This window comes from Mauremys mutica, chromosome 11 (assembly GCF_020497125.1).
Source record: "Mauremys mutica isolate MM-2020 ecotype Southern chromosome 11, ASM2049712v1, whole genome shotgun sequence".
Taxonomy (NCBI): Eukaryota; Metazoa; Chordata; order Testudines; family Geoemydidae; genus Mauremys; species Mauremys mutica.
In genome coordinates, this window is record NC_059082.1 from 37835504 (window position 1) to 37860792 (window position 25289).

Genomic DNA, 25289 nt, shown 5'->3' on the forward strand with positions numbered 1-25289 from the left:
TCACCAAACCTCCTTTCTTTTGTCTTTTGGATGCGTATATGTGTGTAGATTTCTAAGCTCCACTTGTTTTCTCTCCATATTGGGTCCACTCCTCATTTGGAGACCCTTTTCTCTCCCTCCCCTCCCTTCATTAAATCAGGTTTACCAACCTCATTCAGGCCAAGTCTATACTACACACTTACTTCAGTATAACTGCATCACTCAAGGATGTGGATTTTTCACACCCCATAGTGACGTAGTTAACCCCCCAAGTCGACAGCGCTATGTTGGTGGGAGAGCTTCTCCTGCCAACATAGCTACCACCTCTCATGGAGGTAGAGTTATTAAGCCAGTGGGAGAGCTCTCTCAGGTCAGCTTAGCGCTTCTAGTGAAGACTCTCCATAGCGGTGGAGCTGTGCTGATGCAAGTTTGTAGTGTAGACCTACCCTCAGTTCTGTATAGTGTCTAACATTTAAAAAAACAAAGTAATAATAGAAGTATCAGTGTTGTGCATACTATAGTTATGTTCCTAAAAGGTTTTATACAGATTTATATGTTAAAACTTCAGACAGTTTGTGAAAAGATGGGAATATATTGAGCTCTCCCATTTGTAAAAAAGGAGACAGTCTAGGGATACATGTACAGTATGTGACTACACAGTTTGCCTAGCCTTTCTCAGAAATCTCTTACATCTTTGGGGATTGAGATCTTCTTTCTCTGTGATCACTGTTTCATGATTAGTTCTTGAAAAAGGAACTCATCTGCTAAAAGATTCCTTGTCCTGACAGGTGTTCAAATAGAAGACCTTTAAAAATTACATTATTCTCATTACCATATTGCTCTTTTTCCATTTTGTGTTTAACAACTTATCTCAGATCTGTAGAGCTGGAAACCAGTGCTTAGATCATCTGAAAGCTTGGAATGACCAATATTAGTTTCTAGCTCTGCAGGTTTTTGAGATCTCCGCTGGTAAAATGTTGGCATTGAAGTCTTCAGCAGTGGGTGAAGAATCAGGATGATGATCGGCCTCTCCTGTCTCCATTCCCATGGGGAGTTGAAGTTAGAAACCACTTTTCCTATTTTTACTCCTAATTTTCAGTGGTTGAGTTCTGAGGCCCCTGTTCTGCAAGCTCAGTTCCAATCCCCCTGATTTGTTCACTGCCTTTCTGTGTCAGCATTGCTGCTCTTGCCCATAATGTTTCTTCAGGAGATGCCCTTGGTACCTGAATGGAACTAATGTGCGTCTGCTCAGTTTCATTTTGCTAGTCCTATTGAGCTATGTGAAGGGTTGAAAGTGTGACAGACAAGAGAAGCCAGGTGTGGCACAGTGCTGCTAAAGAGAAAGGAAAGACACTTTCTTTGTTCCTACCCTCACTTCAGCAGCAGAAGATGCTGTCTTTGTGCATACTTCTCCTGCTCTGCATATCCTATCAATAGTAGTAAGCAAAACTGATCAGCTGGGGAAGCACTGCGGGCAGGAATGACAGAGGTATGCTCTTCTTGTGGTCTTTTCCTGGATGGGGAATTTTAAAAAGTTTGTGGAAGGGAGGATGATTTCATATCATCTTGTAAAAGCCTAAACATAACAAGATAGACTACAACATACTCAAATTCAAGATATTAAGATGCTTGGCTCTTTGGCTTTGAGTTGTGGAAAGAAAGAGTCTGTTTGATCAATGGTTGCCATGTATACTGGATCAAGTGACCTTTAAAGTCCAGTACGTTACCTGTTCTGCTGTCCTAGTCACTGTAACTTAATTTTTTTTTAATGAAGTAATAAGAGTTCCTACCATCTTCTGGCTGAGTCCTACTGAGTACTCAACAAATTTAAAATTAGAGTTACTGGTATGTTGCACAGCTGACCGACTTTAGGGATTTAGAATTTCTAGAACTCTTACCTGTAAGCAGGTGCTTGAGTAAATGCTATGTTCTGGATGTAGAGTCCAGACACAGTCTGGGTTAATCTATTTCTTTGTCCTTTTAGTCTACAGTAGAGGCTTAGTATTAGATAAAAGCCTTTTTAGTACATTGGAAATATAAATAAAAATAATATAGTATTTATGTTTTAGCATCCTGAATCAGTGCATTGTCCTTGATCTTTGAATCCTTGATACTCTGTCTAGGTACTTAAATGGGTCAAAATCATTACACATGTATCCTCAAAACAACATGTGTGCTTTCCCCTTTCACAAGGACATGGAGAGATGCCAGAACAGCCCTCCCCAAGGCAAATGCATACATTTTACAGGCTGTCTAAAAGATGGCACAAGTGCTGGGGTTTTTGCCCCGTTATTGACTCTGCAGTCATGTCTTCAACTAAGAAGCGTACCTGCCCCTTGGGAAGGGTCAGTGGCTTTGAAGTACCTGTGTGACTGAAATTTGGAAATTTACAAATTCCTCAGTGATGCCTCCCTGGGCTTGGTCACACAATCTTCTTTCCTTCCTTACCAATCACTTCATGAATATGGATGGGAGAGCCTTCTAGTAATGCTCTTGGAGGGAGGATTTTCAACAAAGCAGGAGCTCATTGCATCTCTCTTTTAATGGGGAAAAGTTATTTGGGGAAGCCCTAGATCAAGCCTTCAGGATCTCAGTGATGAAAATAAAGTAATTCCAGAGCCCAAGAGACCATATTTGTCTTCTCACACTAGAGTGGTTGGCATAATGAAGATCTCTACCCAGGCCTTGGTATAGGCCAGCATTCCAGAGATTGTACCTGACCAGAGCCCCTTGAGCCTGTCCCTCTCCCTCTGAAACAAACTTCAGCAGAATAGAGGTTCACTGAGTGCTCTCTGATTTCTGCATGTTACTCTGTGGACTTTTGTACCTTTCTGTAATGTTACAGGTTTTTCCCCTGGCCATTGGCTCAATCTCCACAGAGTGTAGTGGTGGTGGAGTCACAGAGGAAACGTCATATTCTTCCATATCTGGATGGCTGGCGGGTGAAGGTCTTCGCTCTGGTAGGAACAAGGGAAGCTGTCCAGGAATCAGCAAGTCTCTTGATGTGGCTGGGATTTTTTGATCAGATACAAAAAAGCAAAACCTGATCCCATGTCAGCAGCTGAGTTAATATGGTGGTAGGAATGGGTCTTCCATCACAGAAAAGAGTACAAACGACAAGACAACTTAGCAGAGCAGATCAGAGCATCCTCCAGCATCTGAGCCAAAAAGATGTCTTCCTTAATTGATCTAGCTCTGTAGGTCAGGAAGCATTTTGGTTCACAAGCTGCTCTCTCTGTGGTGACCAAAGCAATGGGGTGGGGACTACATGTGAGGATTCAGCATCCCTTGGAGCTCAGGCAGCCCTTGCAGTTATGGGAGAGATGTAACTAAATTCGAAGTTGGAGGTCACTTCAGGACCTGTGATTTGGGGTAATGATTGATGCCAGCCTCAAGGGTTGGGGAACCACCCTGCAGTCCCATTCGTCCCACATGGGAGAGATCTCTGCATGTGAACTGGCTGGAATTTAGAGCAGTTAGAGTAGTGTGTGCTGGTCTCCAAGGACCAGAGACAGGAGTAAGCTGTGTTGCCTGGATTGCCAGCAAGCAGGTTGGTGCCAGGAGCGGAAAGCTGTCTCAGGCTGTAGTTATTTTTGTATTTTGGGCAGAACGCAATTTGTTGTTCACTAAAGAGGTCCCTGTGGCATGGTCCCTCAACATTTAGTCTGAGCTGCCAGAAATTCCATCTGAGGGATTGGTTGCTTAGGACAGGGTTTTTTCCATCTAGTCTGCCCTCTTTGGGATGAGTGCCCCGTCAATGTCTTGTTAGCAACGGCAAGTTTCCAAAACTATGTACCTGGATCAAGGAGTCTTAAGCTTTTCTCCATAAATGGATCAGGCCTTCTGCTGTATCTTCCTTCCTCCTCCCTCTCATCTCAGTAAAGAGGCAGTTGTCCCAGAGTGAAAACTTAATCTTGTCCTCCACTTTCTTTGGTGGGTAATTGTTTAATACCAGTGTTTTTGCTTTGAAGGAGATTTTTGCATCACACTCAGCTGTCCAGTTAACTAGCAGAGTTCCTGTTTGAAATGATTATTGTGATGCAGCTGGGATTTTATTGTATTGTATTATGATGCCTAGAGTCCCGTACAGATTATTTTAAAATTTAAATATAAATAAATAATTGCTTTTGAACATGGTGAGGGCATTGAAGTTCTCTTTGCATAGGTCTAAAGACCTATGCAAAGGGGAAATCCTTTTTATGGCTTCCAAAGGGGCTAGAAAAGATGACAAAGCCTCTAGGTCTTTAATGCATGTGAATAATCATTTTTCTGTTAAGGAAACTTTAATTTGCAGATGGATTCCCTTGCTCTCTCCCCTTTGAGTGAAGGTTTATTTCATGAGGCATAGTCACTTCTTGGGCCAAGAGGAAGTTTGTGGATGAGCTCTGACAAGCAGCAATCTGGAGTTTTGGTCCACGTGCTATCACACTAACCTTCACTCTGTAATGGTGAATCTGCGGGTGTGACCTTTGGATATAGTGCTATGAGCTTCTCTCAGACATGAGGTATCCCAATCTTCCAGGTAGTGAGCTTGCATGGTATATCCCAATCCAAAATATGGGACCTCCCATCATAGAAATGAGGCTTTTGGTATTCTTTTGTAAACTCACTTTCTGCACTGGAGTACCACCAGTCTGGAAGCCCAGCCTAGTCTGAGTTCTAATTGGGTTATTGTCAGTTTTCATACTTCATTATACACCGTTACCTCGATATAATGCCAGCCAATATAACACACATTTGGATATAACGCGGTAAAGCAGTGCTCAGGGGGGCTGCGCACTCCAGTGGATCAAAGCAAGTTCAATATAACACGGTTTCACCTATAACATGGTAAGATTTTTTGGCTCCCAAGGGCGGCGTTATATCGAGGTAGAGGTGTATTAGCGTTAGATGATGAGTAAGCATTCAACTAGAGAGCAGAGGCAGCTACAGTGCTTGCAGGGGAGTGGAGGTGCCAAAGCTTTATCTCTGCTACCTATCACTAAGGGTATGTCTACGCTACAAAATTAGGTCGATTTACTAGAAGTCGATTTTTTTTTAGAAATTGATTTGATACAGTCGATTGTGTATGCCCCCTAAGCACATTAAGTCGGCAGTGTGCGTCCACAGTACCGAGGCTAGCGTCGAGTTTCGGAGCGTTTCACTGTGATAGCTATCCCACTGTTCCCGCAGTCTTTGCCGCCCATTGGAATTCTGGGTTGAGCTCTCAATGCCTGATGGGGCAAAAACATTGTCACGGGTGGTTCTCGGTACATGTCGTCAGGCCCCCTGCCCTCCCTCTGGGAAAGCAACGGCAAAAAATCGTTTCTTGCCTTTTTTCCTGGGTTACCCGTGCAGACGACATACCACGGCAAGCATGGAGCCTGCTCAGCTCACTGTCACCATATGTCTCCTGGATGCTGCTGGCAGACGCGGTCCTGCAGTGCTACACAGCAGCATCCCCTTGCCTTGCCAACGGCAGACGGTGCAATACGACTGTTAGCCATCGTCCCATGGGTGCTCCTGGCTGACCTCGTTTAGGTTGGTCGGGGGTGCCTGGACAAAAATGGGAATGACTCCAGGTCATTCTCTTCTTTAAGTTTCGTCTAATGGAGATTCAGTCTGGAATATCGTGCCAACTGGAGGCTTCTGCCTCAGGCTGCTCTCCCAGTCGGCAGCACCACATGGTTGCACCTACCCCTTGCTCTCATGGCTCATGAAGCCTGGACTGTAGTAAGGAGCAGTTCGACTATAGGCTGAGCGAGTGCATAATAGTGGTAGAATGTGCCTTTGGACGTTTAAAAGCCCGCTGGCGCAGCTTACTGACTCGGTTAGACCTCAGTGAAACCAATATTCCCATCGTTATTACTGCTTGCTGTGTGCTCCACAATATCTGTGAGAGTAAGGGAGAGAGGTTTATGGCAGGGTGGGAGGTTGAGGTAAATTGTCTGACCGCTGATTACACATAGCCAAACACCAAGGCGGTTAGAAGAGCACAGCAGGGCGCGCTGTGCATGAGAGAAGCTTTGAAAACCAGTTTCATGACTGGCCAGGCTACGGTGTGAATGTTCTGTTTGTTTCTCCTTGATGAAAACCTGCCCCCTTGGTTCACTCTACTTCCTTGTAAGCCAACTGCCCTCCCCTCCCCCCTTTGATCTCCACCTGCAGAGGCAATAAAGTCATTGTTGTTTCAAATTCATGCATTCTTTATTAATTCATCACACAATTAATGGGGGGATAACTGCCAAGGTAGCCCAGGAGGGGTGGGGGAGGAGGGAAGCACAGGGGTGGGTTAGTTGAGCAGCATGCCATTCTAGGGGGTGCCCCTACATCATAGAAGCGGCATGTCTGGGACTCTGACCCGGAGCGGCCGTTTGCCTCTCTGGTTCTTTGGTAGGCTTCACGTGGCTTGCCTGAGCTCCTTAAGTTTCACGCGGTACTGTTGCGGGTCCCTGTTATAGCCTCTGTCCTTCATGCCCTTGGAGATTTTTTTTTCAAATATTTCAGCATTTCATCTTTTGGAACGGAGTTCTGATAGCACGGATTCGTCTCCCTGAACAGCGATCAGATCCAGCACCTCCCGTTCGGTCCATGCTGGAGCACTTTTGCGATTCTGGGACTCCATGGTCACCTGTGCTGATGAGCTCTGCATGGTTACCTGTGCTGATCAGCTCGCCACACTGGCCAAACAGGAAATGAAATTCAAAAGTTCGCGGGGCTTTTCCTGTCTACTTGGCTGGTGCATCTGAGTTGAGAGTGCTGCCAGAGCGGTCACAATGGAGCACTCTGGGGTAGCTCCTGGAGGCCAATACCATCGAATTGCGTCCACACTACCCCAAATTCGACCCAGCAGGGTCGATTTCAGCACTAATCCCCTCAGGGAGGAGTACAGAAATAGATTTTAAGAGCCCTTTAAGTCAACAAAATGGCTTTGTCGTGTGGACGGTGCAGGGTTAAATCGATCTAATGCTGCTAAATTCTACCTAAACTCATAGTGTAGACCAGGGCTAAGAGAGTGAGGAGGAAAAGCCCTTTTTAGGTTGGACGGGCTGCCTACATACAGAGCCGCCCAATTATTGTTTACTCTGGTGTGCAAGGCAGCTGTCTAGCTTATAGCATGCAGCCTCTGTGTGTAATTTGTGCAAAAATGGCCTTGGATCTTTAGTGAAAATTAAGAGCAAACAGGGCCTGGTTTTAAGTTTACATCCAAAACATCCACATACAGTTTACTGTGTGGAACTTCATTGTCTGCCTTGGGAAGCTAAAGGGTTGAGTTGACCCCATAACATTTTTAAACTGGTCTACCAGGCAGTCTAGGAATTCCAGACTTGATGGTTAGACGACTAAGCCAACCTTGCCAGCAGACAATCTCGCAAAGGTGCATGGATGAGTTAATCTATAATCTGAGAACTTCTGTTGCTCCTTGGAAGAAAAGGCTGACCTTGTAGTCCCAGGTAGAATTGTAATCCTCATAACAGGTAAGTGTGCAAGACTTTTCTAGCAGTTATTTGGCCTTACACAGCCTTGTATGCAGCTCAGCATCTACTTTAAACCTTGACTAGCCCAGCAAAAGTGGAAAATGGAATGTGTTTCTTTGGGTGAAGACACATAAACAGCAGAGCTTTGTTAGACGTGCACATTATATTAGATGGTCTCTGCAACTGTATCTTTCGCTTCAGTGTTTCTGTATTCTGGAATTATACCCCTGTGCACGTTATACATTAGGCCTGTTATAGCTGGCTCACTTGCTACTTGGCTGCAAACTGTGAATTTGGATTGAAAAGTTTCATGCCTGGTTTGTTGGGGAGAAGTGGGAGGAGAGAGAGCATTAACTTTGTAACTGCTGGAAGTGCTTTTGTGATGGTTGCATTACTATGGTATGCTACTGCTCTGTTAAAGGGGTAAGGAGTGAACTAACCCTAGAGAGACTAACAATGTAAGAATGGGGAGGGGACAGAACAAAAATTAAGTGGACACATAGGGACTTTCCTCTCAGCTGCTCTATATTCCTGAGCACACATTGTAAGTGAGTGCTATCAAGGCTTTGATTTGACTTGACTTAGGCCTGGTCTACACTACAGCGTTAGGTTGACATCAGGCAGCTTACGTCCACCTAACTCTGTAAGCATCTACACGAAAATGTAGCTCCTACGAATACAAGTAGCCCAGTACATCAACTTAGTAACTCCACCTCTGCAAGAGGTGTAGCACTTAGGTCAATGTAGTTAGGGCGCCCCATTGTCCGTGTAGACACTGCGTTACTTACATTGCCTGCTGGCTATCAGCCCAGCAAGGGGCTCACAGCTGGAGTCTCCGCCTGCTCCTCAGGAGGGGGACTCCAGCTGTCACTGCCCACATGGTTAAGTCAGTAGAAGCTCCTAGTAAGGATGCACACCACCGACAGAAGGAGCAAGGTGTGGACGTGAACCATCGCTTTAATTACTGCAGCGGCTATATGTTGACTTAACATGTCAACTTAATTTTGTAGGGTAGACATGCCCTTATTATCACCATGTTGATGTGAAATCCTAGATGGGGCTTCTATCAAAGGTACATGACCAAATTCTGCTGTTTTACTTGTTTAGATTCCAGCTATGCTATCTGTAAAATATTTTTTTACAAAGCTAAAATGTTTCTAAACCCTAGTAGGGTAACAGTAAATGAAATAATGGGGCAGATGCTGGAGTCATTTGCAGAGATCAGTCCAAAAACAGCAGATAAAACCAGGAAAATCAACTCAGTTTCTCCTGGATTTTTGCCTTTCTGTTCTCCAGATGTCACTGTGGTCTACTAGACTTAGTACCCTGTGAATTAGGTTTTAGTAATTTCCTCCTCTTCATTCCAGAGCTTATTGGTCAGTGTCAGAAGGCCCCTCACAATAGATATGGTAGGTTCCTGATGTGGGATTCTCTTCTGAGAGAGGGGTGCAAGCTTCACAGTACAACTTCAACAAATAAAAAAGTGAGATCCTGCAAGAAGGGGAGAGAGAGAAGAAAAAGTGAAGGAGAAAAGAGGCTCCAGGAAAAGCAGTAAGAAGTTACACAATTAGTCTGTACCTGCAAAGGCTTTCTTAAATACTAAGAACCTACGCATGGACTCTTGATACACCATTTGTTGTGCATATACTTGTTATACATACATATATTTGATGATCACTGTTTATCATCTGGTTGGCTAATTAAGCACTCAAACTGAAGAGTTAGTATAACTTCACAACTTAGAATTTTTTTGGAAGCTAAGATTGAAGTGAGGCGTGAAGGTTGTTTGTTTATGGGTGTTTTTGTGTGTGTGTGTTTGGGGGGCGGTGTTGAGCCCAGTTATATCTGCTGGGGGATTGTTTCTGTTAGGTTCCTTGCTAGCAGTGACTTGTTCATTAATTACACTGAAACTGGCAAGGCTATATATTTGCTTTGGAAAGACCCAGGTGTATTCCAGACCGCAGAGAAAAGAGCGTTTTGCTCTTTAGGATGTGGTGCTGGATTGGGGAGAGAGAGACTGAATGTGCTCGAACACACTCAGTGGTTGTATGAAGAATAAATAACTTCTCAGGAGTGACATTAACTATCACCGCCTAGAAGGCAGCAGTTGTTGAATATCCAGGCTGGAAAGAAAAGGTCATGCAATTAAAGTGAAGAATTTACAGAATTTGAAGGGGTGGGAGGGCAGAACAGTGACACAAATTTAGAGTGAATTAAGGAAACACTATTTGGATTAGAGCAGGAGCATATGTCTTTTGGATGTGTGTTGCAGGAAGATCTTGAGGGAGCTGCAGGTGGGTTGTTCATCATTGTCTTCTGATGTCCTGAGGAAACATTGGGGTCAGTTTTTGACACTTAGCGACACTGGTGATCTGCAGTGACACTGGGGGCTGGGTAAAACTTACTGGAGAGGGATGTGGAATCAAAACTAAATTTACTAGCAAGTCTGCAGGTTTTTTCTTCTTCTTCTTCTGGATTTACTACTAACTTTATTTCAGTGTGTAAAATCTGATAGAACCTGATTTTGGTCCCTACATAATTTAGAATTAAATTCCCTACCCTCTCCCAAAGCTTCTTGAAACCCCTTCCCACAGGGCTGGCTAGCATCCTACCTGGGCTGTTGCTGCTGTGTCAGGTTCACAGCTGACATACACTGAAAGTGTAAAACTCATAGTAAGCACTTCAGAGGATAGCTGAAGGCCTTTTAAGATTCACCGCCACAGTGAAAGAGCTACTTGGACTTCTGTTGCTAGAAACTCCTCAACCATCTCCAGTCTGTGTTGTATGGAAACGTAGCTTTGTTCAGAATCTACATATGTTAACGATGTTCAAATTAGAAATGTACTTCAGTTTGTTGAAGAAATTAACTTGTGCTTTCAACCTGAATATTTGAATTCTAAAACAGGCTAGTATTTAGAAAAATGCAATTTTACTATTTTACCTGAAAAAATTAATCCCGATTCCAAACGCACATCCCCCCTCAAAAAAATTATCCAAGAAATAATTAAGTTAAATGGATGCCCAGAAACGTGCCTTACCTATGCTATGCCTCCTGTTGATGAGCTCAACATCATATTCATTAAGGGAGAATGATTAATCATTTCTGTTTGTTAATTGAACTGTTTTAGCAGGTTTTGTAGTGCTTCCCTGAGCATGAGTTCAGAATGAAGCGGCGATTGGATGAGCAGGAGTCACCGGTGTACGCGTCACAGCAGAGACGTATCACCAGCAGCACAGACGCTTTCCAACACCAGCACCGTGTGCTTGCTCCAGCACCTCCTGTATATGAGGCGGTTTCGGAGACCATGCAGTCTGCCACTGGAATTCAGTACTCTGTAACTCCCAGCTACCAGGTATGCTCGCTTGTTACATAGAGTGAACCAGAGAATAATTCAGTCTCGTTGTCTTAACAGCAATGACCATACAATGCAAGATGCATGTTTAATAATCTGTGGTGGGGTTCTACATGTGACAGCAATTATTATTTTGCCAACAGTGGCCTCTTAATTTAAGACCCCAATTTAACAGTATATTTAAGCACATGCCTGATTTTAAGCACTTGCTTTAAGTCCCGTGATTTTAGTGGCAACTGATTACAAGCTCAAAATTAGGTATGTGCTTAAGTACCTTGTTGAGTTAAGGCCTAAATTGGGGACCCTTGTATCCTGATCTCTGAATAATCTCCTATTCAGAAGTCGGCCAGTAAATGGGTTTTTTTTCCCCCCCCTTTTAAGTAGGATAGTTTGTCCTGCAGCCAGTCAACCTTTGCTGTGATTTTTCAGCTCATAAACTCAGCAAGACTGGATTGGATCAATACTTGGATGGGAGATGTCCAGGGAAAATCCAGGTCCAGCGGGAAGTGATGCGGTGATTGATTAGGTGGCATTCTTCCTTTTGAGATCCTGACTTTTTGTGCTTATTAAAGGAACATTGCCAATTTGAAAATCACGTCATCTGAAAAATTTTTACTTATTAATCTAATAGCAGCATGTAAGATTTCTTAAAAGTGAAACACTAGAGAGAAATATTTGTCCTCTATTTTTCCCAGTGTTTATTTAGTTTTTGCCAGCACTCTATATATCATCCTTGCCTTGGTTTTGTTGCTGGCCAGTTGCACTTCCCATCTCATGCACTGGCCTGGGGAGCAACTCATGTGCACACGCTACCCCAGGCTCTTCAAAAAGATGTTCACTACTAACAGTAACAGCAGGCAGGCATGTACTCAGAGACGGGGATAGAGGTCTGGAGAGTTGTCCCAGGTAAGTTTGATGTTGCTCTCAGGCCTTCTTAAGAGTCTTCTAAATGTGAATGGGGGAACAAAAAACCTTGCTTGTTTTTGTTCTGTTTTGAAGCAGGTGCTCAATTAAAATTTTGGATTTTTTTAAATCAGATTTTTAAAAAATTCATGCTAAGTATTCATTAAAGAATTTTTAAATTGAACTCTTTTTGCTTGTTTATGCTGTATAAAGGAGGCTGAAAAGTGCATGTTCAAAAGAGTTTGTTCTGCTTGTCTTCTGGATTTTTCTAAAGGTAATCATCAAGTTTGGGTCTTCCCAGGTTTTTGCTGGAGGATCTCTGGGGGGTCCAAAGGATATTAATTGAGAGTTCTAACACCTAAATTGAAGAGCTATGGTGTTGAATCTTTAACAAAGGCTTTCTGTATCCAAAATGTTTGTCATTGTGCCATTAAATAGGTGGTAATAGTCAAACTCTGGTTTTGTTTCTATATCATAGAATCAGAGTTTAAGGGCAGAAGGGACCACCAGATCATCTAGTCTGACCTTCTGTATCTCACAGGCCGCCAGCCCTACCCAGCGCATGCATGCTAAACACAACAACTGAAATGAGACCAAAGTTATTGCAGCCCACAGGAGACTAGAACGTTATGAGCCATGGGCAGAGAATAGGAGGGACCTAGGTGGACTGATGCCTGCGGGCCCCTAAGATGGCAGGGAAATGCTTAAGTGAGAGAGACCCAAAAAATACTGGCAAGTGACCCACGCTTACACGCTGCAGAGGAAGGTGAAACCCCCCCCCTCCCCCCCCCGGTCACTGCCATTCTGACCTGGGAGAAAATTCCTTCCTGATCCCACATTCAGTGATCAGATGGACCTTGAGCATGTGAACAAAAATCAGCCAGCCAAGTAGCTGAGAGAAAATGCTTGGTGCTACCTTAGAGCCCTGGCCATCCCTCAAATGTCCCATCTCCAGCCGTGGCCATCTCTGATGTGTCAAAGGAAGGAGATAAAAAAAAAAACCTGCCAGAATACATGTGGGGAGGAGAATCATTCCTGTCCCCTGCCAGTGGCTGGCTGAAATCCTGAAGCGTGAGCTTTTTAGGAATGTAAAACATAAACCAAATGTGAGCCTTGGGGCTGTTGAGCCCTGCCCCTTACCATCAAAAGTAACCCCAATCATACAATTGCACTGATAAATTTGTCCAAATCTGCCTGAAAATCCCTTCCCCTTCTCTACTTTCGCTCCGGGCTCCTGTGGTGGTGTCACGTCACTAGTCCTCCAGTCACCACAGAGCTTTCCAGGCTGGACAAGACCTGAATTTCTATCATAAACCCAGAGAGGGTTCCCACCTTTTGTACTTCTGAAAAAAATCTTCAAGGCCTTTGTAAATCAGAGAAAATGAAAGAAAGCAGCCATTTTTTTCCCTTTTTGCAGGTCATGGTTAAAGAGCCCAAAATGCATTTAATGAATAAGGCTGTTAGTCTTGGTGCTATGGTGAAAGTACAGACTTGGTGACATTCTGCCAATTCAAAATTGTAGTTTGTATTTTTTTCTTTCAGAGATATTGAAGCATTTATTTATAAACGGCTACAGTGCACAACTGCCCAAGGAATTGGATAAAGGTTATTATATCCATTTTACAGATAGTCACCAGATGAAATTCATGCAGCATCTGTGCATTCAGGAATGGATAGGATTCGAGGCTGCTTTTAAACTGCTTTTAAACTAGCTTCACAATAAGCAGCAGTTGTTTCACCACAGAAGTGGATGCATTTCAGTACTGTGAGGGTTGCGCCCTGATGAAAGGCGCTATGTAAGTCCATGTCCTCACTGAAGCAGGAAGTAGGGAATTTCCAAGAGCAGATAAAGCCCTAACCCCCAGTTGCTTTCTTATCTTCCTTCCCCAGGTGTCAGCTGTGCCACAGAGCTCAGGCAGTCATGGCCCTGCTATCGCGACCGTCCATAGCGGACATCATCACACCACACCTGTGCAGCCTCATGGAAGCCAGGTGGTGCAGAGTCATGCTCACCCGACCCCTCCAGCAGCACCAGTGCAGGGGCAGCAGCAGTTCCAGAGGCTTAAGGTAACACCAACCTCCAATTTATCATTCTGTAAAATGGGTGTTTTGAAGGGCAGCATCTGCTTAGTTGGTGGTAGTTTCATCTGCACAGGTGTCTGATCTAACTGGAGGAGATATCTCAGGTAATAGTTGCTGATTTTATAATAATGTTTTTGCAATGAAGGGTGGTTAGGTTAGGTTTATGGACGACGTGGTGGGTGTTGGAACTTGGCCTTTGGCATGGTGTTCAGAACAAACCCAAGGAGTCTGGTATTAGCATTATGCGTAGGTAATACAGTCCCATGTAGTCTGTGCTGTACCAATGTTCATCAGCAAAACCCCTGACTTCTGTGACCTGGTAAACTCTGTGGTGAGCTTCATTTTGTGTAGCAGCCTAAATGAATGGAAAAATTACATTTTATTGAATGTCAAAAGTAAGTATTGAAGTACTGTATATTCATTCAATAAAATCTTTAAAGCTATCGACTTCTGTTTATGTTATGCTGCTGCAGAGCAGGCAGCAGTTTCTGAGGCCTGTGCCAGAAGTTTGGGGGTAATCTGGGGCCTTTGGCTATTGCATATGTAATACCAGCCTCCCAGAAGAGCCAGTTGGACTGCCTGTTAAAAGCTTTCCTGATGAGCCACAGAAGCCTGGAATTCATGTCTTGAAAGCTGGCCCTATACACCGTTAGTATTTCAGTTTGAAGAAGGGGATTTAGACTGTGTAAGCCAAAGACTCCCCTTCCTGCCTCCGTTAATGCATTTTCTTTTCAAATGCTGTAGCAAAATAATGAAATCTGGAATTCTAATCAACAGGTTTGGGGAGGAAAGAAGGGGGGCCAAGGAGCTTTAATGCAGAGCCCATGTGTGAAAGGGTTAAACTACCACAGTATCTAGAAGCTTTTCTGAATGTGTTGCTTTGCGTGGGTGGGTGTGGAGGAGATGCTTGGGAGTGAGCAAGGCTCTGTTCTTACACTGCTTGCAATAAATTCCCTTAACCCCCCCCCCCCAATAACACATTGAAGTAGTTAAATTCAGATCAGCTGTAGTAAGAACACGTATATGATTCTATGTCTATTTCTTACTCCTCTCTTTTGGAAAACATATTCAAGTGTCTTTCATTGCTCCCACATTTTAAAACAGTAAACAGAGCAACAGAGTGCTTACTTTCCAGGGGACCTACTTTCCTGTATTCTGCGATCAGATTCTGCTCCTTTTGAAATCAATGGCAAAACCTCTGATGATTCAAGATCAGACTTTAGATGAATATGGATTAAAAACTCTTTTAATTAGCTTTTTAATTAACTTCAGTATTTCCCATACAATAGAACAGGAACAAGTCCAGTGACAGTCTCAGATATTATACCAGAAGGCTTCTATTGCATGTAGAGCTTTCATACCTCCAGACAATCTGGTAATGAGCAAAGTGGGAGATGGATGGCTCTTGCAGTATATTCATTTGTAGCCTGACTTTCAGACATAAGAAGCAGCCAGAATTCTCACTGAGGGCTGTGGTTGCTCAAACAGCACCGCCTGAAAATCAGACATAGGGATATGGACCATTCATAAATAGAAACTAAGTTTCCACATGGTCTTCTTGCTGTTTGAGTACATCAGAGTTAACATCCACAGTTAGCATTTTTCAGATCCTTATGAGCCAAATTGAAATGTCTGTCTCTTGATTTAAAAAAAAAAAAAAAAGTGCAAGTGTGTACCTGGCAGCACTAATACATGGAATTTCCTCCTAGGGTCCCCCACCTTGTTTATTTTTAGACTTCAATAATAATTTCCACAAAAAATGTAGGAAAAATAACGCATGTCCAGCTCTGAGTTTTTACTAACAATCACCCCAGCCAGTGATGAAATGGTTACTTTGAAGTGTGTTCACTGGGACTATTTCTGCTGATGCATACATTGCATCATCACAGAAAAATACCAAGATCTTTCCAGTGTGAGCCCAGCAATAGAATGTGGCTGTGTCAAATGGTCAGGTAGCACTGATTATAAACTAGCCAATGTTATGGTCCGGCTGCTACCTAATTACTTACTCGTGGTATACTGTAGGCAGGTGCCTTTCCAAATGTGTGTTCATGCGCAAGAGTGGGCACCCACTTTTCTCTGAGGTATATTTTTAGCTCCTTTATTTTGCTCACAGGTGGAGGATGCGCTCTCCTATCTTGACCAGGTGAAGCTGCAGTTTGGTAGTCAGCCTCAGGTCTACAATGATTTCCTGGATATAATGAAGGAATTTAAGTCTCAAAGGTAACAACTTATGTTCTGCTTTCCTCATATTAGATAGAGAATGTGCGTGCGCACGCGCATGTGTGTTTGGGAGATGTGGGCAAGAGATGGTTAGCACTTTCCACTTTGGAGATTATCCATCTCTTGATAATCTCTAGAGTCCTTTTCCTCCTGTTTGTTCCATCCATGCTGCTGGTTGGAAAGTCCTGGGAAATGCAGTGTTGATCAGTATTTTCCATTCTGGAGCCCAAGCAGATCCCTTCACTTGTGCCAAATCTCTGCTTAGAGAGTTGGAGTTCACAGGTTCAGTTCTTACAGCTGATTCATTTGGTTGTCTGCTTGCCAGTAGCTGCAGAGCGGTCAGACTTGTGACCAAATCACATTGAGTTAGTGATATTTGGACAAATAAAATTGATCTTACGTTACAGCCAAGTTAAATAATACATGAGTAAGAATCAGTTTTGTCTGGTTTCCTGGCTTTGTTGCAGGCTAATGATGGCTAGATAAAAAATTGAGTGGAAAGTAAAGTTCTGTTGTGTGGGGTTCCTGGTTTGCCAGTGAGAGCCCTTTGCAAGATCTGTGACCTTTCTATCTTCTTGTTTCTTTTCAGTATTGACACTCCAGGGGTGATCAGCCGCGTGTCTCAGCTCTTCAAAGGTCACCCTGACTTGATCATGGGCTTCAATACCTTCTTGCCACCTGGCTACAAAATTGAGGTGCAGACTAATGATATGGTGAATGTGACAACACCAGGGCAGGTTCACCAGATCCCCACTCATGGCCTCCAGCCACAGCCACAGCCGCAGCCTCAGCATCAATCCCAGCCTTCAGCACAGTCAACCCCAACCCCAGCACAGCCTGCACCACAGCCACCACCTGCCAAAATCAGCAAGGTGAGAAACTTTGGATACCACAGGCAGAGTGAAACACCTGGTCCCTCTTTAGAAACGGTAGGGAACTAAAGATTGCAAAAGGCTTAACATTTTATCAAAGGAAATGTAAAAACTGAAATATCTGTAAAATCACTTCTGCAACTTTTTCACATCATGAAAACTACAGTAAACATGTACCAGTTTGGCTCTGCAGCAGCAGCTGTGAGTGTGCATTTGAATGATGGTCTCCATGAGTGGAGAGCGGTCATATTACCTGGTGATACGATATGAGTGTGAAAATAATCAGTCACTGAACTGCCAGCGCAATGAAAAGGACCACATGTGAATATAAATGGTTCAACAGAATTGTTCAGGAAATTACTGACTTTGGAGAAGTCTTAGGATGTAAAGTAAATTTTAGATGGAATCTGAAGTGATGGATTTGGTCCAAAACTTCAGAAACTCCTTTTTTTAATTTTAGTTTCGGAGCAGGCAAATTCAGGTATGAAGTGGTGACTCCATTTTGTTACTGTAGCATCTCAGAACCCTAGTTTGTGCTCCTTGCCTAAATAGTCTCTTTGGCTCCAGCTTAGTTTCCTTTCTTAAAAGCTTTTACTTTAAAAAAGAAGAAAAAAAAACCTCAGTAATCGGTTTGAAAATATTGCTTTGATTGAAAAATGAACTTGCTATCCAAAATCAATACATTATTTCAAACCTCTCCATTGGAGACTACCAAAGGAGATGCAAGCCAATGTTATACACTTTATTTGGGGGAAGAAAGATACCCAGAGTCTCTAACAAAATGTGGTAGAGACCACTATCCAAGGATGGTCAGGTAGGCCCAAAATAAGTGCCTTTTTTAGTTAGCTCAGTTGCACTTTTTATGGAGCCCTGATAAAGTATTAGGTAAATATTGAACAGTGAGGACTTCTTGATATTCCCCTACATTCTTTTTGTTTTCTGCTAAGAAATAAAAACCTTGATGGAAGGGTTGTCAGCTGTCTGAAACTCTCATGTAGAATTTTCCATTGTTATTTGCAGTGTTGTAGCTGTGTTGGTTCCCAGATATCAGAAAAACAAGGTGGGTGAAATAATAACTTTTATTGGAAGGTACAAGCTTTTCAGCTTCACAGAACTCTCTCATATGACCCGAGGAAGAGAACTCTATGAAGCTTGAAAGCTTGTCCCTTCCACCAACAGAAAGTGGTCCACTAACAGATATTACCTCACTCACCTTTGTATCTGTCATGTAGAATTTTAACAGTTGGGGTAATTAACACTGGAACAATTTGCCTAGGGACATGGTGGATTCTTCTTCTCTTGAAGTCTTTTTAATCAAGTTTGGGTGTCTTTCTAAACATGCACTCTAGCTCAACCAGAAATTATGGACTTAATGCAGGAATCACTGGTGAAATCCTATGTCCTGTGTTATGCTGGAAGCCAGACTAGATGACCATAACCTTCCCTTTCTCCAACACTGGTAGCATGCAGCAGGATTCTCTGACAATTAATAGATCCTCAGAGTGATGAACTAATGGTAGTTCTCTTCTGCCTTTATATAAAAATGACACACCCAAAATACATGAAGAGAACATTAAGGTTGTTTGCAAAGTCAAGCATTCAAAAGTTAGGAAATCTCAGATTTCAAGTCCCTACTCCAAAGCGTGGAAGCCCTAGAGCATCTCAATGAAATTGTTGTAAGCATTTGTTTTAGCATGGGCAAAACATGCTTTTCCTTGATCTCCTTCTCAGAACTAGCTGAACTGTTTATGCTGAAACTTTAGCCTGAGGCAGATGCCGGGCATAAGAAACTTGAGCTTGAAGAATTAGTTTGGCAAAGTTATAAGCAACTGAAAACAAGGTGCTATAATGGGAGGTTTAGGGCAACCTTAGTCTCCCAAAATACAGCTTTGATGCTTACTGGAAGGCAGTGGAGGGTGAAATATTTTCAGTTGCATTGAAAATTACCAGCTCCAAGTTGGCTCTAGACCCTTCTGTGATTTTGTTGAGCCTCCCACTAAAGGGTAGTGACCAAATTTTAAAATCCTAAATTGATTTTCATATTTGTTAGTGTCAGTTTTGTGACTTCTAACTGAATATTGGAGAAGGAAAGTACTTTAGATGCAATTGCCTGGCTTTATGGAATACAGGATACCTTCATAATGGAGACAATAACTAGCCACCATAGAATATCAGAGTTGGAAGGGACCTCAGGAGGTCATCTAGTCCAACCCCCTGCTCAAAGCAGGACTGATCCCCAGACAGATTTTTGCTCTGATCCCTAAATGGCCCACTCAAGGATTGAACTCACAACCCTGGGTTTAGCAGGCCAATGCTCAAACCACTGAGCTATCTCTCCCCCCCCCCCCAATTTAAACAGACCATGGAGCAATCTAAGTCTATGCAGTTTGGTTCCTGTTAATTTGAAATATGAAGAGACAAAAATGGCTCAGCTAAAATTGAGCTGCTCTGTAATATCAATATATGTTTCCTCACTACTTGAAAGGTGAGGTCTTTCTCTGTTTTACCAAGTATGCTTTGTATCAGCTCTTTAGATTGTCACATCCTAAATTAGTTTTCCTTTGTTTTAGTTATATGTATTTATTCAGTACATCCATTAATATTCAAAATCAGTTTTTGAAAATAAAAATAAAATTCCATTCAGGATCAACCATTAGGAAATTTTCTTGTGTGGGTGAGCTGCTTATTGTTAAGATAGACAACATTCACTTAGTTTTAGTGTTAGTCCCTTTCCTATTCCATTTCCATCAGTGTAAAAAAAAAAAAAATTGCTGTAACACTCCCAGCTTTGGAGTTAAGTACACCAAGAAGTGAGCATGTCACAAATCCCAGTGCTAAAACATATGGGTGAGGGTATTTCACTGGGCATTAATATCATCAGGGTATGTCCAGCCTATTCAGCCTCTCTATTGGTCAAATCAAAGTATCTTGGGTAGACTGAGAGCTTCCATCTCACAGAGGTACCCTGTGCATGGTGCTTTGCTGTTGGCATCAGTTGTGGGAACATCTCCCCACCGCTGGGTTATTGTGTGCGACTGATTTTGTTGAGTTCTAATATTACTTGTTCTCGTCCTAGGATTTGATCTGAATGAAATAAACTACCACAACACACATCTCTAAGACAAAACTAAGTGTCCCTTTTTTTCTCAGCCATCACAATTGCAGGCACATACGCCAGCCAGCCAGCAGACTCCCCCAATTCCTCCATATGCATCACCACGCTCTCCACCTGTGCAGCCTCATACACCTGTGACAATCTCTCTTGGAACCACACCATCCCTGCAGAACAATCAGCCAGTTGAGTTTAATCATGCCATCAACTATGTCAACAAGATCAAGAATCGGTTCCAGGGACAGCCAGACATCTATAAGGCCTTCCTGGAGATCCTCCACACGTATCAGGTTTGTGGAACACTATACATGCACTACCATGCAGGTGCTTTTGAGTATGTATACATGTGTGTGTCATGCCTTACCATAGAAAATTAACGCACACCTGTATTGTGTATTTGAAGGGGCTACGCGGAAGATTGACATACTTGGGGATTTCAAGTAGTAAACAATTAGCTGGGGGGGAGAAGGGGTAGGGGTGGCAACTTGTGTGTTTCAAACCAGTTTAACTTTGCATGAGTTAACAGTGTCAAATCAGCATTTGTCTGTAGTTGCAATTATCTGAAATAGTGAGCAATATGTTGTATGAACCTGGGACATAGAGGGGTGATGCATATAATGCATCTACATACAGTAATGTGAAGGAGAGAGAACAAGCTATGCGGCATCAGTACCCTGTCAATTGATGTTTGCCCCCTGAGCATTTGGAATGACTCTTTGTTTTCAGAGGAGCTGCCAGCCACCATCTTCAATTTTTTTTTCGGTTGCTGATTTTCCAGTTAGCAATACAGGAGCAACAAACATAAACTGAGCTCAGGGATGAATGTTTTGAGTTGCATTAAGTATTGCTCCCTAAGAAAGAAAAGCAGAAACTAGGGAAAGCAGCTGTAATGGTTCTTATTTCCTTTGCTCTCACACATCCCCGTTCCCGTGACAGAAAGAGCAGCGGAATGCCAAGGAGGCAGGTGGTAACTACACACCAGCTTTGACAGAGCAGGAGGTGTATGCACAGGTGGCGCGCCTCTTCAAGAACCAGGAGGATTTACTCTCTGAGTTTGGGCAGTTCCTGCCAGATGCTAACAGCTCTGTGGTGAGTTCAACCCTGCTAATTAGTTGGTAGAAAGCTGGCTATGCAAGAAAACTGAGTTCAGAAAAGTACACTGCTTTCCTGTTTGCTAAGTGTGTTTTCAAACAGTCTTTCATTGCACATGGGGAAAAGAGGGCAGGGAATACAGTCTCTGTTAACAAATCTTTAAATGTGACTCCTGGGCCTCAAAGACCTGTTCTAGGACTATAATCACTGCTGTAAGATGCACTGGTCAGCTAGAGCTAAGGTGACGGGGTTTCACATGCACCCTTGCCCCAGCACCAGAAGCTCACATCACTAATAGTCTTGTGGATTTTTTTTAAATAAGCTGTTAAGCAAGACAACTGCAGAGAAAGTGGAGTCGGTGAGAAATGACCATGGTGGAACAGTCAAGAAACCCCAGCTCAACAACAAGCAACAAAGACCCAACCAAAATGGCTGTCAAATCAGACGGCACTCAGGAACTGGAGCAACCCCACCAGTGAAGGTAAGAACATGCATCGTTCACAGCTTTTCTCCAGCAAGTAATGGTAATGAGTGAAAATTGAGGGCACAGAGTAGAATGCACTTTACATACTTGTTTATATTGAGGCTCACAGTCCAGGTTATGACTAAATTGAGTGTGAAGGAGACCTGCCCAGGCTTCTGGTTAGACCCTTTTCAGGTCTGCCTTTAAGTGCAGGATTTAGTAGTATCCATACAAAGAGGGCTAGAGACTTAGATGCAGCGTACATGAGCGTGGCAGTAGTTACCAGTGGAGAAAGAGGAACAGTACCAGGTTTCTTCTCCTATGTTGCTAGAGAATACACAGGGATATGTTTATTGATTAATATTGTTTTATTTAACAAAGCAGCATTTGGAGGGAGTAGATAGGGAGAAACCTCAGTAAATTTGACTAAGTGACAGGTTGTCTAAAAAGCTTGCAATGCCATTCTCAAGGCATTTGGGGGAAGTAAAAGAGGGGACTAGTTACCGTGTATCACAGAGGTTGCATTAAATCAAAACTCAGTGCAGGTGCATTGGGCTCTTGTCTGTTCTTCCCATGATAAAGGTAATTTGAGAGTTCTGATGAGTCTGTGTTCTGTTAGCCAAGCCTTGCCTTTACAAGCTACCAGCATTTCTTGGCGAATAAGGCTTTGCAATGAAACAGAAATGGCAAAGTGGTCTAGTGTTTAGGTATTGAGGTTGTAAGGGTCAAGCTGGCCTCTTTTCTCCCTGTGTTGGTAGTCTTATCCAGTGATCTCAGACCTCTGCATTTTTCTTTGTAAAGGAAAGGAACAGCATCCATCTCTCTAGTAATTTAATCTCACTTGCCTCCAGAATGACGGAGCAAATAACAATAATGGTCAGCTTCCAGCAATCCTCTGAGAATGAGATGTGCATCTGTGGGAGGGAGGGATCCTTGAAGACCCTGGGAACAAATAAAAGAAGAGAGCAAAGAAATGCAGAAACTATGGGGAGGTGCAAGATTGGAGTGGGAGAGATTCTGGCAGAAATCAAAAGGAGTTTGTTGTTTGTTGTTGTTGTTAAGTACAGAACTAATATATTGAGGTGTATTCTGTGCAATGACTGTTGCAAGTGACTTGATGATTAAACATTATTTGAAGTTTTGCTGCTAGTGAAAAATAAAGCCACCCTCCCTCTTCTCCCCCCCCAGCCCATCAAATAGGAATGTGAGGAAAGGAATTATTCAGAGTTCAGGGGAAACAAAGAGGGGAGCGAAATGAATATTTTAATTCTGGGATACCGTAGAAACTCAAATATAATTCTCCTCCTAAAAACTTGATGTTGACTGCTCTATTTGAAAGTATAGTACATTCTCGTTATAACAAACCTGTTGGGATCCAAGCCTTTTGTTCATTAGCCAGAGGTTTGTTATACCAAAAAGACTATCAAAACCAATGGGAGGTTGGGGCTCTGGGCTTTCAGCCCCAAGTGGTGGGGCTGAGACTCTGGATTTCAGCCCCGGTAGAGGGGAGGTGGGGTAGGGGCCCACTCCTTAGTTTCTGCCCTTGGGCTCAACATATGAGGTTGGATAAAAATTGTGCAGGCATATGCAAAATGTTTTTGTTTTGTTTTAAACACAGTACAGTATTGTACTGCACTTGAGCTCCAGGAACCAGGTTCGTGATAGCCAAAGGTTCGTAATAATGAAGGGCATTATAGCAACGGTGTACTGTACATGGGGTGTCAGGGAAGTTGAAACACATGCCCTGGCATGATAGATGTGCAAAACTTTGTTATTGCATATTTTAATCCCTCTTTTGTGGTTTTACTTTTGCTTTTTGCAGAAGAAACCAAAGCTGCTTGGTTTAAAGGACCAGTCATTGGCAGAAGCCAGCAAACATGGGGTGGGGACAGAATCTCTGTTCTTTGAGAAGGTGAGTGATGAAATTCTGAATATACAGTTTTGCGCATCTGATTCATGCTCAGAGCAAATTGGTTTTCCAGTGTGAGTATACACAGCGAAGTCTGGTGTTCTCTCCAGAATGACACTTCTGTCATCTTTTAACTACGTGTGCCATCAGCTGGTCTTTACCAGCTGGTCTTTACGCATCTGATATATATTAATTTTTAAAAATTTTGTGCATGTCCCTGCCCCTAAAGTCCATCTCTGGCTCTTCAGCTGCCTTTGATCCACAGCTTTGTCCCCTCTGGGAAGGTAGAGTTGGCAGCAGAGCATAACTGTTGGGGGTTGTGGCTGCCAACTCTCATGGAAGACAAAAATCTGCAAGAAAAAGCATCTTTGTTCATGGTTTACATTTATCTTCTGTCACTCCAGGCCCCCTATGCTACTGGTGACATGACTGGCCTACCTTGTTGTGTTGGCACTGTCACTCTTTCCATTCCCTTCCCCTGTCCAACTGCATGAAGTGTGGGAACTTTGCTTAAATGAGTCGGTTGCATTGTAAGCTACATTTTCCTGAGTAGTAACATACCATATTGTGCAGTTGTTACCTATTTCTTGCCACATCTCCTGGCCACACAGACTAGACTGAGGCAGGTAGACAGTGTGAGATGTCTCCAAGTAGTCCCTTGTCCTCTTCCCTGATGTGTCCACAATTTTCCCTCTCTTCCATTGCATGGAGCAGAGCATGCAACCCCAGGTACATGGTCATTTTAACTATATATCCATGTGTTAGTGACACCATTCTGGCCCCTGGGACATGGCCCAGTTTTCAGGCCAGGTAATGGTAACCAAAAGCCCATATGTTGCTTGGAAAATACTGAGGTGTTAACCTGAGTAAATGTAGAAATCCTTGCAGTACAGTCTGAATCACAATGATGAATAACCTGATGATGCTACTGCTCTATTTGATGTGTAGATGCAAATCGTTCTTATGTGAGAAGGTAATAGTGTTCTAAAGAATCTGATTCAGCTGTGTCTGACTGAGAAGAGGAGGGTTACAAACACCACTTTGTGGTGATAATGCAAGCTGAAAAGTCAGTTGTGACTATTGTAGCATGGATTACTGTTTGTTAGGCTACAGTGAATTGTTCTGTTGCCTGGACTTGTCATTTGCCCTAGTGGGTAGAGGATTACCTGTGTGACGCGTCTGTTTCTAGAAGCAGAACAGCAGACAGCTGTTGTAGTCCATGCTTGCAGTGTCCTATGACCCAGTTTTGACTGAGACTCTTCTCAGTGGTCCAATATTTTACTCTTCTCCTTGTGGGTGGACACAAACATCTTGATGGCTTACTTCTTTGGGGTGTAGGAGGGTGTCCACTAGAATGGCATCCTTGGATCAGTCGTCATTCTTGCCTCATGATCTGTGCAAATGAGAACCAGAGACCCAATTTAACTTATGTTCTGTTCTGTTCTACAGAGTTTCTTATACCTTACCTTTTCACAGTAGTAGTGCATGGGCAGGGGAAATGTATTTAAATGCAATTGCATAAAACTCCCAAGTCTAAAAGAGAGTGTCTGTCTGATTCTGGCTGTGTGAGTAACCTCATCTGTTCAGGATAACACCTGAGAGCACACTATTGAGTCTAGGTTGCACTCATTCTTAACTCTGTATTGACTGTTTTCTTCCTCCCATATACATGTAAGGTCCGCAAGGCTCTACGTAGCACGGAGGCATATGAAAATTTTCTTCGCTGCCTGGTTATCTTTAATCAGGAGGTGATCTCCCGGGCTGAGCTTGTGCAGCTGGTTTCTCCGTTCTTGGGGTAAGTAGAGGATGGGCAAATCCATTTCTGTATGTGGTCAGTGCTTGGA

At 43.1% G+C, this 25289-nt stretch overlaps 1 protein-coding gene across 8 annotated transcripts in view; it reads left to right on the top strand.

The window, feature by feature from the left end:
- SIN3A (SIN3 transcription regulator family member A) overlaps nt 1-25289 on the top strand; it is a 68956-nt gene that overhangs the window by 13635 nt on the left and 30032 nt on the right. For 5 of the 8 annotated variants that reach the window (XM_044979567.1, XM_044979568.1, XM_044979565.1 and 2 more), the window contains exons 2-10: nt 10565-10789; nt 13583-13759; nt 15891-15997; nt 16587-16869; nt 20020-20271; nt 20918-21070; nt 21396-21554; nt 23359-23448; nt 25122-25240. In XM_044979567.1, coding sequence (XP_044835502.1) covers nt 10601-10789; nt 13583-13759; nt 15891-15997; nt 16587-16869; nt 20020-20271; nt 20918-21070; nt 21396-21554; nt 23359-23448; nt 25122-25240 — 1529 coding nt within the window. In that variant the 5' untranslated portion in view covers nt 10565-10600. Of the gene's footprint in view, nt 1-8969; nt 8988-10564; nt 10790-13582; nt 13760-15890; nt 15998-16586; nt 16870-20019; nt 20272-20917; nt 21071-21395; nt 21555-23358; nt 23449-25121; nt 25241-25289 lie in introns of those variants that run through there. The other 3 variants (XM_044979569.1, XM_044979563.1, XM_044979566.1) reach the window with 2 other exon arrangements.